Raw genomic sequence first — 17,039 nt, forward strand, 5'->3', positions numbered from 1 at the left:
TGATCTTCCAGACAGAATGCCTCATCACCATGTGTGTGTCAAATCAACATGTTCTACCATATTGAAGGGAGTTTCCAGACCAAACACCTCTGATTGGATTTAATGAACCTATTGAAAATGATGAATTACTTGACATTTTGGAGAGAAAAGCAATGAACTACATCCTTCTCCTTTGCCTCTTGAGACAATGAGACATCTTGAGATGACAAATGTAAAAATCCTAAGATAGATGTGGATTTCCTTCCATTCTACCAAGCAGCCAGTCTGCTCTTTTACATCTATTTATTCTTTTATGCCTGTTATGTCTATTTCTGTCTATTCCCTATTAAATTTATTTATTCTTTTCCTCTATTGACTATTCTTGTCTGCTAAATACAGTGGCAATTAGTAGTGAGAAGGGAGTATACATTATATGGCAAACTGCTTTCTATTTTTCCTTTCTTGTCTAAAGGAAAAATAGCCAATATTCAATAAATGAAAATAAAAAATTTATATTGTAAATATATTTGTATATTTATTTACATATATATTTATGTTATGACTATATTTCATCATAAGGATTATTAGAATTTTATTACTTTGTATTTTGATATCCAATAGCGAAAATATTTCTTATGCTTAAAAATGATGGTAGTTACAAAGAGGAGGCTGTACATTTTTATTTATACCTCATTGCAGTATTGACCTCCTGAGAATGAGGCTAAAAACTGAAAGTAACACTGGGTATCCAATATCTTCAACATACAAAGGTACCTCTGTTAAAATGTGACAAATATGCGGCCTATTTTCTTTCAAAATTCAACCACATATCATAAATTGAGTATTTGTTATGGAAATTGTATTTTGTTATTCCTTAATTGGCTAAAAAATTAATATTATTTGATTACTAAAATATGATATGGCATGTAAGAATAATAGATTATGCTAAACATAAACCAGAAAGATTTTTCCATGTTTGAGAATTTATTATTTTGATCAATATTAAGATATCATTCAAACTTTGTTTTTAAAGGATTTTTCTCCCAAAAAAGTTAGAAGTCATACAATCTAAAGCATTATACTTTTTATTTTAATGCTTTCCTGGCTATTCCGAAGTTCTGCCTTGCTATAGGGCTATCAGTTTGTTTATTACTTCTGATCATATCTGTGGTTATTTCTAGCTGATGTATTATTTTCCTCTTTCAACAAAAAGGAATTTTTTTATTCTTTTTAATTAAGTTCTCTGTCTTTTCCTGATTGACTGGGGCAACAAGGGTCTATGAAAAGGTGATTAGGATACATTTTATACACAGCATTTGAAGAGTTGAGGCTATATGAAAGATTGACAAATACAGGAGACATTCTAACTTCTTAGCTTTAAAGAAAAGCAAATATATTAAGTATGAACACTAATGTATAATGAAAATTTTTGTAGATGAGTTGTTTGAGAGACTGAGTTTTGTGACTGACATGATAAAGGTGATCCAAGTACCATCAAGCAGTGTCAGTTTACCCGCAAGCATGTTAGCATAGGTTTACTCGTGCTTACTTCAGAAGCTGGAGTGAACAATTTTACATATTTTCACCACATTATAGATTCTGCTTGTAAGTTTCACAGGCATTCATCTCTTTCTCTTACAATCTCATGGCATTTGCAGAATTAAAACCTCTTAAACGTCACAATGGCTATCAAAGACAGAGAACTCAATACAAGCAAACAAGCAACCAAGCACTTACTTGCGTTTACTTATTAATGTTGTTGTTGTTAATGATCGCAGTTGAGTCGAGAATGACTCATAGTGACTCTATGAATGAAAGACTTGAAGCCTTTCTATAACTATGATAGTTTGTCAAAGTTCACAGAGTTGCCAGAGGCATGTTGTTTAGGAAGTGGATGGCACCTGTTTTTCACCACATCAATCACATGACAAAACCCTTGTAAAAGTATTCACTACAGATTAGTAAGTAATTAGTTATTAATAAGTTATTAGTAACGTTGTTTCCATCAAGTGTGTCATAGTGACCCTATAAACAAGAGATCTGAGCCCTGTCCTCTCCTGTGCCATCCTCACAATCTCTGACATGCTCAAACAACTGACATTGCTGTAGTCACAGTGTCAATTCACTGTTTGAGAGTCTTCTTCCTTCTTGTGACCTTTCACCTTTCTGAGCATGATATCACTCCCCAAGGAACAACGTCAACTGCAAAAATAAAATGAAAAAAAAGGTCTTCTCTCCTTTATAGGGGTTTCTGGTGGCATAGTCCATAGAGAGTTGTGCTCCTAAGTCTAAGGTTGGGCTTCTCTGAAGAGATCTCCCTGGAAGGAATGGAAAGCTTCCCCCACTGTGACTTAGAGCCTTTGTTGACTTGTCTGTACAGGATAGATGTATAGGAAAAGCAGTTCTGGATGGAGTGCTGTCGGGGGCCTCTCTGGGGCTGTGTTTTGAGCTGCATGTAGCTTGCTTGTTTTAGCTGAGTGAAAAACTGTACAGCAGAATAAAAGAGATCTTGTTTTTTTTCCTATTTGGCGTTATTTGAATAAAAATATTTTGTCTTATAAAAAACCAAAACCCAAAACCCAAACCTACTGAAGGATCAGCTGTGAGTCAGTTCCAACCCCACGGCAATGAGCTAACCTTTATATTCAATCAGTCGGCCAGTTAGGGTATACTTAGTGACTCTTCATGTGATGGGCAGCCTTCTAAATACTGGGAAAGTAGCACAAGAACAAGTAAAACTCTCTTTCCTCTAGGACCAAACATTTTGCATTTGATATTTAAAATGTATAATATGCACTAAATATAAATACTAAATTATGAAAATTTTTGGGAAAAAATACCACTGATGCAATTCATGAAAGGAAAACCTTGCATTGACTATTTCTTTCTAAGGTGTATTAGCTAGAAATATTATCAAATATTAAGAAAAGTTTTACAACAAAACAAATAAGTCATTGTCATTATGATTGTGCCTAGAAATGTCAAGAAGATAATATTTAAATAAATATTAGTTTATTCATTCAGTAAATTCTAATTTAATATCAGTTTTGAAATATAATAAAATGAGTAAGATATATACCAGACCTTCATAATGACTACTTCTTAGAAAGTAAGATCAGAGTAGGACAAAGATGAATACTAAATAAAAATAGTAAGTATGTTAGAAAAATATACATGTAACCTAAATTCAAAAGAAAAAAAAGGAAATGTGGGAAAATGGTCCTTAAAGTCTTCAGAATGTCCGAAACCAGTTCTTTTCTATTAAACTCATCGATGTATCATGGAAAGTATAGTGACTGCTCATTAGATAATCTGTACGTTAAAGTGTGCTAAGAATTTATCAAATACTGCTCCAATTCAAACTATTGGCAAAAGCTTTCATGTGTTTATAATTAATCCTAGGCAACTGATAATGTATAACATGTCAACTATACTATAAATCCCTCATACGATAAAATATTATTTTTTTCATAAAGATTCATTAAAAAAGGATTAAGTACAAATATTCAAAACTATGTCATATATGTTCTTCCTGGTACCATGGAAAAGTAGAATAATAAAAATGCAAGTAAGAGATAGGAAATCTCTAAGTAATAAATAAGGAAAATAAAAACAAAACTCTACTCCACCGTTGGTACAGCTCACCAAATACTATTTTACAACCTTCTTTAATCTGTGAAAAAAAGGTCAAATTATATTATGCTAATATTAGGGATGTATTCCAATATATTGTTGTAGGTTGTATGTGTTGGTTTTTTCCTTTGTAAGAGATAATAAAGATTGCATTAAAAAGATTAAATAACACGAGTGACCATCAAAATGACATAGTTTGCTGTAAAATCATGCAAATCCTGAGACACACAATATCCTGAGCCTTTAAGATTACTCCAGCAAACCTCCTTTGTGCTTTTGTAGGTTTATTTGGGAAGATTACTACAAAAATGTTCTAATTAAATCATATTAGGTGTCAAGACAGGTAGTCTCTTGCTTAATTGTGTTGGAGTCTCACCAAAAGGCTAATTGGCAACCAAGTGAGAGAAGTAAATCGATTCAATGATTTTTCATCTCTTCAAGTAAACTTGGGAGTGCCACCTGGATGAATCGAAAAGAATATTTTTAAATTACGAACTGTGACTAAATGCATACTCTTTCTTTTCATGACAGAGTTGGAGTGTTTCTTCTATTCCTTTGGCAGTAACCGTCTCAAATTGTTTTCTTCTCTTTAGTGCCGAGTGCCCCACCACAGAACATCTCCCTGGAAGTGGTTAACTCAAGGGTAAGTTGGCCAAATTCATATGACTTCATTACCTAGTCAGACAAGGCTTGTGGTCTCTTGTGTATCGTGTTAGGTGCTGGATGGCAGTCTCAAGGTGAGACCTCAAAGTGTTCAAGGTCCACATAAGTGAGTGTCATCAATCTATACTAAATAGCCAGTTTGCTTGCTAATAGTACACTGATTTTATGGATGCTATAAAATAGAAGCTGGTCTTTGAATTGGGACATCATGCTTGGAACATGGAGGGTCAGCGTAAGAGAAGAAGACTTCCAACCAGACGGATTGACAAAGTGACAACAGTAATGGGCTGAAGTGTGCCAGAGTTTATGAGGGTGGCACAGGATAGGACAGGATTCAGGTCTGTTCTTCGTAAGGGCACTACGAGCCATAGTCATGTCAATGACATGTGCCAACAATAGCAACATGAAGGTTGAGGAATATTCCATTAGAAAAGTCTGACATTCTCTAAGTACATGACTCTATCCATTATCTAGGCAGGACACTTGAATGTAGTAATGAAGACAAATGCTAAAAGAGAAAAGATAAAGACTCTGCTTCCTTTTAGTATAATTAGAATTATTTCACCATCCCTATCATCAACATTTTCTACTAGAAATATAGACATCATAGGTCATTTTTTTAAGTTCAATAAGGTTACATTTATGAGGCATTGTTATCTAGTTAATGCTTTCCTGGCTTGAAAAGTTGGTATAATTTTCAAAATATCTTAGGTTAGGCAAGATATACCACTCACTCACTCACTCATTCAATGCCACCCAGCTGGAATAGACTTATTACTGACTTTCCAGTCGGTTTTTCAGAGGCTGTAAACTGCAGTAGAGAAGATGGTCCATCTCTCTCCCACACACCAGCTAGTGGATTTGAACCAGGTGCCTATGAGTTGACAGCCCAACTCCTTACCCACTAAGCCACCAGAGTATAGCAAAGTTATGAGCTTAACGAGCTTAATACCAAAAGTGCTTTATTTCTGTGGAAGGAAGTATCTCATTATTTCAGGGCTGAAAAGAAACCAAAGCCATGCAGTAGGTAGGGCAGAGCAAAGAAGAGCATATTTGATCTTGACTTTATCAATACCTGGTTTTGTATAATTCACAAAATCATTACTCCTTTTTCCTCTCTCAATTTACTTACTCCTCAATTAAAGAGGTGGATTTAACTGACTTCTAAGAGTAGGGAGACATCAGAACAATTATATGAATTTTAGAGAAAGTTCTCTCTTGTGTTTTAATCCCAAGCCCCTATTTTATTATTTTTTTTTTTGTATCTGCATGTAGTCGGACAAGAGTGTACAACCTTACCCAATCTCAATTTCCTTATTATTTAAACAGTGAGTTTTACTCTTTATCTTATTTGAATAGCATAGATGTTATTGTTTGGTGACTTTGAGTCAACTCCAATTCACAGCAACCTTATGAACAACAGATCTAAACCTTACCCTATCCTACACCATCTTAGTAATATAAAAAAGAAAAAAGTGATCTTCGTATCATCCATAGTTCTGAGCACTATATTATAAAGGGAGTTATGGTGGCGTAGTTATTGAGGAGTTAGGCTATTAACACTCAAGGACTCTGCCTCCCTGGTGGTTCAAATCTATCAAGTGGCTCTCACGCTGTGAGTCTTAGGACCTCAGCAACTCAATGGAGTCAGCTCTGAGTCTGTTCTAACTTAATGGCAAGGATTTTGTTTTTATTTTACAAAGAAACCACTGAAGCAAATTTAAAATTAGAAAGGGAGAAGAAGTGAATTTAGGGAAATTAATATCACTATAGAAATAAATATCACTATAGAAGAAATAAACATTTTTATTTCCAGGAATGTTAAATATTTTACAAATGTGCTTTGCAAATAGATAGTTCAGGTAACCCCAAGGGTAACTTCACATAGTTTTGTGTCTTATTAATTAAAGATATACTTTCTAGTGTTCTGATGGCTTATTTTCATTACATAGAACTTACAAAAAGATACAGAAGTCACGTGTGTGTTCGTATATATGAGTGAATCAGAGGGGAATCTTTGTGTTTGTGTGTTGAGATCATTTGAAAATGTATTCCAGTAAGGATATTGAATGATACTGGATGCTATTGTATTTGAACATGATTTACTGCTTTTTCCAAAGAGAAAATGAACTTTGACTGATCCACATATATGTCTGCAGAAATATCAGAGTCGATACTTTTCCTTAATGTCACGTGCCATCAGAAACCAAATAGAGACCTTCCTCCTTGTAGCTTCTTATGGAGAATCTCTTAAGTAGTGCACTAGTGGAATACTTATTTGTAAGTTTTCAGAGTTAACAAGACAGACCTATGCATGAGAAAACCTCTCTTGTGTGTGTCTCTCCCTATTCTCATCTTATATCCTAGTTTTTAAGGAATTAGCAAACATTATTCCTCCCTTGTTAGCAAGAGTAAAGAAACGAGATTATCAACAATGTGCTTTATAAATCTCAGCGCAGAGAAATGCAAAATGTATTATTCTACGTTAATATTTTTTAATTTGGAATAAAAGAAAATGATGTTAAATAAATAAATATAAAACACTTCATTATTACCATTTCAAAGAAGAAAATACATTTTTAAAAACCTTTATGAATATGTATTGCTTTCGATTAAAAATATTATAGTGACTTCTGTGTCATTCATTTTACTTTTACATTTGTCTTTGAAGTGGAGAAAAGAAAGTCTATTCTTTTGGAAATTTATTAGTTTAATATTTTTCAAGTATGGAGTATAATTCATGATCTCATTCCATGTTAATAAGTGAATCTTTTGCGTTGCTAACTGTTTTTAAAACTTTGGCTTGGACATCTGTGCAGGCATGACTTGGAGCTATCCTGGCTCCAGTTCCAGACCATCACTTAAAGCAAATACTGCCTTTGAATGAGTCATGCACACTTTTTTGGCTTTCCAGTGTATTTGGAAGTTAGGTCCATTCTAGTCAACAGTCTCTTAAAACACAAAAGCATTATATAGACGTTTGAAGTGATTTGAAAATATGACTCAGAGAGCAATTTATGTAAAACACTGTAAAATGAAATTCAGTAAAATGGAGCATGCCTGTATGCAAGAACAGAGGTACCCACTTGAAATGCCCTCGAGCTGATACTGACTCATGGTCACCACGTACATGTCAGTGGAAATTTTGTAGAGTTTCCAACAATGAGTTACTCAAAGGCAGCTCACTAGACTTTTCTTACGAGATGTCTCTGGGTGAATTTGAATCTCTGACCTTTCGAGTACTAGGCAAGTATATTAACTCTTTGACATCACCCAGGACTTTCCAAAAGGTCCTTATAAAACTGTGTAAAGTGACCATTTCTAGGCATTTGTTAGAGTTATGCCCATTAATAAGCTAACTGGACTCAGAAGTCATATTTGTTTAGTAATATTTAAAGAGCATTTCTTATGCATTTCGATTACATTGTAAGGGGTAGGGGGTCAAGAGAGAAGGAAATTTTCTTACTACGTTTTTCTTGAAAACGCAGGACACTGTAGCATCTCTACTAACCTGCCATTCCTTCCTGAAGCTAACCCCGAACGTTAAACTTTATTTCCCAGAAATAATTTGACCTATAAATATTAGACTTCTGGAAATTATGGGCCATGTTGAGGTAATTATTTCTTGTTCTTGTATTTCTTTATACTGTTTGCAAAGAAAGAGACAAGGTAGTTTACAGTGTAAAATTAAAAGTCTGAAAATGTTATTAGTGTATTTAAAAATAAAGAATAATTTAGTATTTTACTCTGGAATTCGATGGTGAAGAGCAAACAAATAGTGCAGCATAACTAGCTGGCTGGTTTATAAAGCACTAGCCTATAGAATGTAAATAGCTTATGTTGGCACTTGACGACTGTTGTGTTCCATCCCACAAGTTCTGGGTAAGAACATTTAGAGTCTGTGGGGGTTGAAGTACTTGGATTCCTTTAAGTAGCTCTTTGAGCTCTTGGAATGTCATTGCACCAGTATCACGTACTCAACAATTACACTATACATACTATGCATTGGTATAATATGTGACACACATGCCCATTATTCGTGGGAACTCAAAGTATAAAGACCTGTGAAGGAAAAACTAGCATTCACGTTCATTTCTTAAGCACTACTTACTTTTAAAGAAATATAAGAGATCAAAATGACAACAGGAACAGTAAAGCACAGATAAAAACTTTAAAGGACAGAGCGTTAAATGCTGGGGAAGCAATATGAACATAAACAGAGTAACTATTGTCAATGAACTGTACCTAAAAAATTGTCAATTTGATGTCTTTTTTTTCCTTGATATTGTCATCTAACATTAATATAGCCACATTTAATGTGTTGCAGAAGTTCAATTCTCTCATGGTTAAAACTGAGACTTGAAGAGATGATATCTTGCTTTTTCATATTTCCAAAACGGTATCTCCAATTTCCCTTTTTTTTAAGGATATGTGTTACAGAATCAGAAAGTGTGGCAGGTATTAATTTATTAATATACTCTGCACTATCCTTCCAAGTGCTGACATTGAAAAAATGAGTACTATAAAGTGACTGTTAAGAATGAAGTGACTGAGTGCTTTGGAGTCTGGACTGACGTATAGCTGATTCTTCTTTGGGTGTATGAGGCTGTAAGTTGCAGGCCACAGTCTTTGCAATCACTTGCTATGCATCAGAAAGCTGGACAGCGACTAGGGTAAAAGAACAAACAAGTTCATCCTGAAGAGGGTGAAACCAGGATGCTCCTTGGAGCCAAGGATTCTGAAGCTTCATCTGACATTCTTTGGACATGTTGCAAGACGGGACCAGTTCTTGGAGAGGGACGTCATGCTTGGGAAGGGGGAGGGACAGTGCAACAGCAGAAGACTCTCGATGAGTTTGAGTAATTCAGTGACTGGGGGTAATAGGGGTAGGTGTGTCAGAGACACTATCCTGTCTCAGGATAGAGCAGGGTTCAGAGCTGTTGTACATAGGGTCGCTATGAGTCACAGGCAACTTGACGGCTCATAAAAACAAGAAGTTGCAGGGAAGGAAATCAGTCTTCCTCTTCCCTTAGAACCACGGATAGATTCCAGCCATCAGAGAGGAGGTGCTTTTGGGGTAGCAAGGCAATACCCTATGGAGCACACCCTCAGAATGAAATAGAAGAGGTCCACTAAAAGAAAAAATGAAATAGGAAACACAATTAAGAAAACATAAAACCTAATATATCCCAGAGTTTGGATCATTGTACAGGTTTAGATTTTGAAAATGAAAAATGTTAGGTTAAACTCATTATTTCAAACCCCACCTCTCTGTTATTGGCATAGTTATCCCTGACTACCAGCTGTATCTTTGTGCGTGACATACTGCTGTATACATTCGTGTACAAGGCTCCTGTAGCAGAGGGAAAACGACTGCGCCTTCTACATCCTCAAGTGTCTCTCTCCCTCGAGTTTCTAATTGGAGATGCTTATGTAGCTTGCAAATGAGTTCAGTGGTCATACAATTCCTTTCACTAGAACCTTCCAAAGGGAGAAGTAAAATGATTATTTCCAACCCCAAAATAACCCCCACACTGATCATTTTAGCTCCAGAAGTTTTGCTATTGTCTTTTGACATCCAATGAAATCTTTGTCTTGGATTATTACCTAACAGCAGAGGGGACTGGTTCTGAAGAGGGGCCATGGTCTTTTTCACTCCTTCACTCCCTCCTTCCTAGTCTCTCCTCTTTCATTCCTCTGGGCTAGCGATCTATCTCTCTCATCACAGAAGGAGAACCTAGAGTGAGTGATTTACATGGGACTCCCCACTGGAATCCCCACTTGTTCGTCAGCCTGAGCAAAAGTGTAACTAGTGAGGAAATAGGGAAGGAACTGATGGAATCTAACATGAATCTCTAGCATTAACTGTGCTATCAGTTTCCGGGCTGCTGTCTTTTCTGTCAAGGAGTTCTGAGGCTTAATGGTTAGAAGTTGGTTGCTAGCCCGAAACAATGCAGTTCAAGACCACCCATTGTTTCATGGAAGAAAGATGGGAAATCTTGTCGCATGCAATTTACTGCCTCTGAAAACCCACTGGAGGGTTGGCTATGGGCCAGTTCCAGGTCAATGGTACTCAACAAGAACAAAAGCAACACCATATTTTCTGTGAAATTGGAGCATGTTAGGTTCCCAGTGCACCTAGTTACATCACAACCTCCCGTTCACGCAGGTGCTCTGGTCCACTTTTTGGGGTTTCACTTGTTTTCCTGTGAACACTGGCCTCCCTTCAGTGGGTTGTGTTTCACATGCAGAAGCCTCAAATGAGCCATGAAGCAAAACATTTGTTTCTTTTGGGCTGTTTCTTTCTGAATTGAGCTGACACCTACAGAAAATATGTGTTGACCACTGAGGCTTTGTTTGGAGCCAGAACTCAGATCTCTCCTCTCATAAATGTCCTGAGTTTCAGAAGTGGATTTATTGTAAAGAAGGCAGATGGGAGAACTCAAGTGATTGATTCCATTTAAAAACAGAAAACCAAGATGTGCTTTGCGTTGTGCTCGTCGACCTACACCTAACAATGCTGGCATTCACAAAAATCACATTGCTCTTTTTACTTACTCATATTCAACAGGGCATTTTATATATGGTCCAGTTTCTGTCAGTCAGATTCCATTAGTTATAGACATCTTGCATTTCTTTTATTTATTGACTTCTTCCTTAATTCGTTTCATGACAGCTCTTTGAACACACATCATTGGCAGCAATTATGATTCCAAAAGTGCCATGAAGGACATAGAACAGGAATGTAATAATAAGGAAGGTGATGTTCATCTAAATAGTTTATACAACCTACTCTGACTGGTTTTATCCAGAAATTATAGAATATACGAGTATGATTGTTTACAAAGTCAGACAATATGAAATAATTAAGGAAATCTCCTCAAAACTGTGTTTATTTTAAAAATAAGTTTGATACACTCTTCGGTTATTAATGATCTTGATTTACTCTCCCAATTAAGCAGGAGTAAGACATGCAAAAGTTTTTACCCCTCACTGATTTAATGAATCAGATTGGTCAGGAGCATAGACTGATGTGTTAACTGGCCAGGAAGAAACACTTCACTCCTATTATTGGTGATGTTTTCAGAGTACTCTTGTTCCAAAGCTCCACATTTCCGAGTCTTTTAAATCCATTTACAAACACATTGAGAGCTCTGGTTGTACAGTCCATAGGAAGTTACATTGCTAATGAAAAGATGGCCAGTTTGAATCAACCAGCCCCACTTAAGGAGAAAGATAGACAATACCCGCCCCCCAACCCTGTGCAGTTTTGTTGGTGGTGAATACCAAGTCAGAACTGGCCCAGAACTGACCCTCCAATGAGTTTTCAGATTCGGTTAATCTCACAAGAGATTGCCCATCCTTCGCCCATGGATAGCTGGTGGATTTGAACCATGTGCATTTGGGATTGCAGCTCAGGTTCTTACCACGATAGCCTCCAAAACCCTTCTGGAAGTTTAGCTATCATTGACTCCAACTCAATGGCAATGAGTTTGAAGTGTTTGATTATAAAGAAAATTGATACTTCTTTCATATTTAATAAAAATGAACTGGAGTTAAATAGACATAAAAAAACAAAGTGTATATTTGCATGTATCTTGATGCAATTACACTGCATAAACCTGAAAACATATTTTGATCACAATTATCACTTTCATAGCCCCTCATATCCCAAAAAGAGCAGTTAAATTGAAGTTCCCATTGACTATTAGCTCTTTTTTTCAGTGATAGCATGACCAGTGGATAGAAGTAGACTATTGAATTAGGTTAATCAGAATAGTGGGGGAGGGAAATGTGAAAGACAACCTGGAAAGCCATTGTTTAAATAAAATGAACCATATCCTGTCTATCTAAGCATATTGTGAAATAACTTGAAATAGAGACAGCTTGAGAAATTCAAAACTCTCTTTGCTTAACATGCTGTTATTTTTAGATGTCTTTAAAGTGCTGTTGTCATATTCCAACGAATAAGAGCCAACTCTCAGCTGACCCTCCAGCAAGTTGTCAATGGCTGTAGATCGTATGAATGTAGATTTCCTACATTTCTCCCATGGAGCAGCTAATGGATTCAAACCTCATGGTTTTGGGATTGACAACATAATTCTTTACAACTAAGTCACCAGAACACCCCCCCCCAAATACTGCTCCAAAAAATTATTTCCTGGTAGCTTCCTCAGGAATTAGTTTGCTGTAGTTTAAACAATTGTAAGAAATGTGCAATGTGTCTTTCTAGAGATAATAAAAGCTGTGAGAATTCTGTTTTTCTCCACTTTTTCAGATTGTTCTCTCTAAAGAAAACTTTCAGAAAAAAACAAGAATGCAACCTTTAAAACTTTTGCAAAGTTGCTTGTGTTACATGTTCCAAAGGTAATACATTTAGTGAATTAATCAACTTTTCCCACTAAAAGTCCATTCTAATATGAATTAATAAAAAGAAATTTAAAACACTATTATTAGCTCTTTTTAAAAAAAATAAAAGTACAAACCATGATAATGATTAAAAGTGACTCTAAAAGCTAGAACAGTTTTTATAAAAGGCCCACATACATAATGTGCAATAGAGTTGAGAACAACATCTATTACAGAATACATTACAATGTCTATCGGAACTTGAACAAGTTAGAGATATAATTAAATCCTTGTGACAACATGAATTCTGTATAATATAAACAAGATGTTTTCTAACATGCTTTAATCTTTTACATATTTTTCTGTTATGCACATTACATGTGCATGGCTGATTAGAAAGTCAGAATTTCATATCCACCAACTACTCCATGGGGTAAAGGTACGCAGTCTCCCTTTGTGAGAATTTACAGCCTCAGAAATGCAATGGAGGGCCAGTCAATAAGTATCAACTCCATTGAGACAGTTGAATTTTTTTTTTATTTCCATATTTTTTTGCTGCTGTTGCACTTTACTCATTTCAGATTTAATGCTAGCAGTCCTCAGATTGCAAGAGTTCTATTCTGAAGCCTGTCTTCCAGTCAAATCTGTGTATAAGTCACAGTTAGGTGTAATGTGTTATCTAACGGCATTCAGTCAAATATTTATTTTACTGTTGCGTGTATGTTTCTATGCATAAATCATTAAAGAAGTACTTTAAGATGCACGAAGACATCTTTAGAATTATATACCAGTAATAACAGTAATAATAGTGTTTTAATGTATATTGCAAGGTAACTTCCCTTTGTTACTGTGAACTATTGTAAATGGGCGCTCTGGGGGCCTAGTGGTAGGAAGTTGCATTGTAATCCCAAAGGCAGGCTGTTTGAATCCACCAGCTGCTCAGAAGAAAGATGAGTAATCTCCTTCTGTGCCCCTGTAAACCCATTGAAGAGTCAGCTATGGGTAAGTTCCAACTCACTGGTTCCCAATAACAACAGCATTGCTTGTACCTTAGATATTTAATAGTCTTTGTAAAGGTTGGTTCATAACTATGAGTTGTAAGCAAATTGGATATTTGTAAGCATAATTTAGCACATGTGCACAGCAGAATCTGACAAAAAGATTAAAATGTACGATAAAGTACCATTGTCCTGTTAAGTTCTGGTCTAATATAACTGGTAATTTACCATCATCACTTGGATTTCTAACAGCCCCTTTATGTTTGGCTTTAAATGCAAAGCTCCCTTTAGTGTTTCCATAGAGTTTAAAGAGATTTCCCTTAATTCACATATTATTGAAAAGTTTAAGGTTTTTGAGGATTAATAATGGGTTTGGATTAAATTTACCTAGGTCTAGTGTTAAAATCTCTGATTTGAATTTAGTTCATGGAAGCTGTTCTTATACTTGGAATGGGTGATTGGTTAGAAGACATGAATAGGATCACTCTTACCTATTTATGCCAGTATATAAAACCTGTCACAAACTGTATGATTTAATTTTAGAGTTATTGAAACATTTACCTATATTCAATTTGCTTTATTAGCCAGTTCATTTTTAAATCTTGTTTATATTAGTAAACAATATTAAACCCCTGCTGGCTTAGTGGTTAACTGGTAGGTTGCTAATTCAAAGATGTGCTGTTTTAACCCACGAGTTACTTTTCTAGAGAGAAATGTGGTAGTCTATGTCCGCAGAGATTATCACCCTGAAAATCCTATGGAACTCTCCTGTAGGTTCACTGTGAGTTCAGATTAACTTCAGTGGCAACTGGTGTGTGTTTTTGTTTTAGATACATTAGAAATCAGATCCAAAATATACGTACTTAATATGAAAGATTTAACACATTAGCATGAGTTATTATAATCAAGAGTGTCAATGCATGTTTAACAAGAATCTGATTATAATTATTTTAATGGCAGTAACTCTTCTCTGCACGGTATGTTGTGAAGATATTACAACAGCTTTTCCTTCCCTCATTATAGGACTATGTTGTTGTTATTGGCTTCCACCAATTTTATTCCCATTCATGGTGACTTTAAATACAACAGAAACACTGGCCAGTCTCATGGCGCTCTCCCAGTCACTGTCATTCCCGGGCCCATTGTTGCAGTGCTTTGCTCAACTCATCTTGCCAAGGATCCTCCCCCTGACCCCTTGTCCAGGGACTGACCTCTCTTGATAATATGACCAAACTACATGAGACAAGATGTTGCCACTCTTAGCGCTAAAGAACATTCTAACTGTGCTTCTTTTTTTTTTTAAAAAAAAATTATTCTGATTTATTTACAAAGTTTAAATACATTGTTTTTCATGAAAGATTCTCCTCATTTCCTTCACCCCACCCACCCATTGAATTCTGCAACCTTCTGCTTATCAAACTGCATTTCTTCTAAGACAGGTTTGTTTTTGTCTGGCAGACCATCAGAGAGCCATTCAATGTTCTTTGCTAATGCTACAATTCAATTCTTCGCTGGCCTTCCTGATTCATTACCCAACTTTGACAAGCGTATGAGACAATTGAAAATGCCATGTCATATTTCCCTAAATGATGCCCTTACTCTTTGTACCATTGTTCTTTGTAGCAAATTTTCCTAAATTAACTGCCTTATTTGTTTTCTCAACTGCTCATTATGGCAAATTTGATTTTGAACCCAAGTAAAAAGAAATCATTGACAACTTCAGTCATGTCTCTGTTTATGTTGTAGTTTCTTATGAGTCAGGCTCAAACGAATATAAGTTATTGTCCTTCTTTCCTAGAGTTTAAGACTAGTCTAGTACAGAGAAATAAATTCATAAATAAACAAGAAAGTTACAAATAATACGAGAACAATGTGTTCTGTTAAGAAAAAACTTTAGCATAGCAATATAATAGAGAATGACTTTGATGACCAAATTTAAAATAGATTGTCAAGAAAGAACCCTCTAAAGTGATGACACTTGAACTTAGATGTGGACCTGAGAAGGGGCTGTATGTGGAAATAGAGCTCATATCTTGGACAAAATCCTCACAATGAGGATTATCGGTATATGCTTATGAACCTGGCGAGGTCACAGAGTCATGGGTTAGGGTCAGATACCAGGGGGCTCTGCAGGTCGTGGCAAATATTTTCATTTTATTATGTAAGTTATTTAAAATGTTTTGAAAGAAAAATTATCATAGTCATCATTTTTTAAAAAATATTGTACTGTTATGCTTTGAGGGAAATTGTTAAGGTGGCACAAAGTGGAATGGTTAAGAGTATACAGGCAGCAAATGGCATGATTCTTAGAACATGATAATAGTCACGACTTAGGAATTTGTAGTGGAGGTTAGAAAGTAGGGGAAAAAGGGAGCAAAAGTTGTGTCAGATCTAGTGTCAAGAAAATGTTCAAAGTCTTGGATGGATGAAGGATATAGAGAAGAACCAAGGAAAGATGGAATTTTTGGCTATGGAAACTGAGTCAAAGGTAGAGATTTTTAATAAGGATGAATGGGTAGAAAATTAATTCAGAGGGAGTGATTTTTCTGGACATGTTGAATTTGAGAAAATGATTAAATACACAATTAGAGATTTCAATCAATCATGTAGACAATTTGATATATGAGACTAGAGGTCTGAAAGAAGTCACACCAGGAGAAATAAATTTAGGAGTTATTGCTCCATCAAAGACACTAGGAAGAGAATATAGGTAGGGAAAATGGCTGTACTCCAGGACAGTTCACATTTCTTTTTCTTTCTTTTTTTTTTTTTTTTACTTTAATCGAGATTTTACTGTAAGTTGATAGAAACTTGGATTTCCATTTATTCATTATTGCATATTTTCCTCACATTTTGAGACTGTAAAGATGAGAAGAAGTAAGAGTAATAGGAGAAAACAAGCAAAGGTAGTCTGTATTCTGAAGTTGGGGACAATTGAGTGTGAAATTTTCTGGTGATATATATATATATATATATATATTTAATTGATGACAAGAAAGTAATAATTAGTGATGGGAAGGGTATGAAATCAGAAGTCAAAGAGCTAAGGATCAACAAAGTGACTAGTGACTTCTCAATAATTATTTTTCAGAAATTTTACTACAAAGCAGTGAACAAAATAATAGCAACTTTAGGAGGTAATGGGCTTGTGGGAAGATTTTGTTTGTTTGATTGCACTCTTTTCTTTTCTTTTGGTAGCATGAGATATAGTAATTTCTTGAAATAATTTGTCAGGGAGAAAAATTTTAATGATGTAAAAGAGTGGACGTTTTCAAGAGTGCATTCTGTTTCATCGGTGAGAAAGCAGAGGCATTTTCCATTACTGGAGGCAGGGCAAGATAGGAGAATCAGACAGTTTAATTGAATAAAATAAGCCAAAGAAAAAGGATGGCTATAGACAAATGGGTTAGTTTGAGA

At 35.4% G+C, this 17,039-nt stretch overlaps 1 protein-coding gene across 1 annotated transcript in view; it reads left to right on the plus strand.

Annotated features, from left to right (window-relative positions):
- DCC (deleted in colorectal carcinoma) overlaps nucleotides 1–17,039 on the plus strand; it is a 1,276,184-nt gene that overhangs the window by 938,972 nt on the left and 320,173 nt on the right. The window contains exon 12 of the mRNA XM_006891717.1: nucleotides 4,206–4,255. Within this exon, the coding sequence (XP_006891779.1) occupies nucleotides 4,206–4,255 (50 nt within the window). The remainder of the gene's footprint in view (nucleotides 1–4,205; nucleotides 4,256–17,039) is intronic.

The sequence above is a fragment of the Elephantulus edwardii genome, unplaced genomic scaffold (genome assembly GCF_000299155.1).
Source record: "Elephantulus edwardii isolate Elephantulus edwardi_28Jun2011 unplaced genomic scaffold, EleEdw1.0 scaffold00103, whole genome shotgun sequence".
Lineage (NCBI taxonomy): Eukaryota > Metazoa > Chordata > Mammalia > Macroscelidea > Macroscelididae > Elephantulus > Elephantulus edwardii.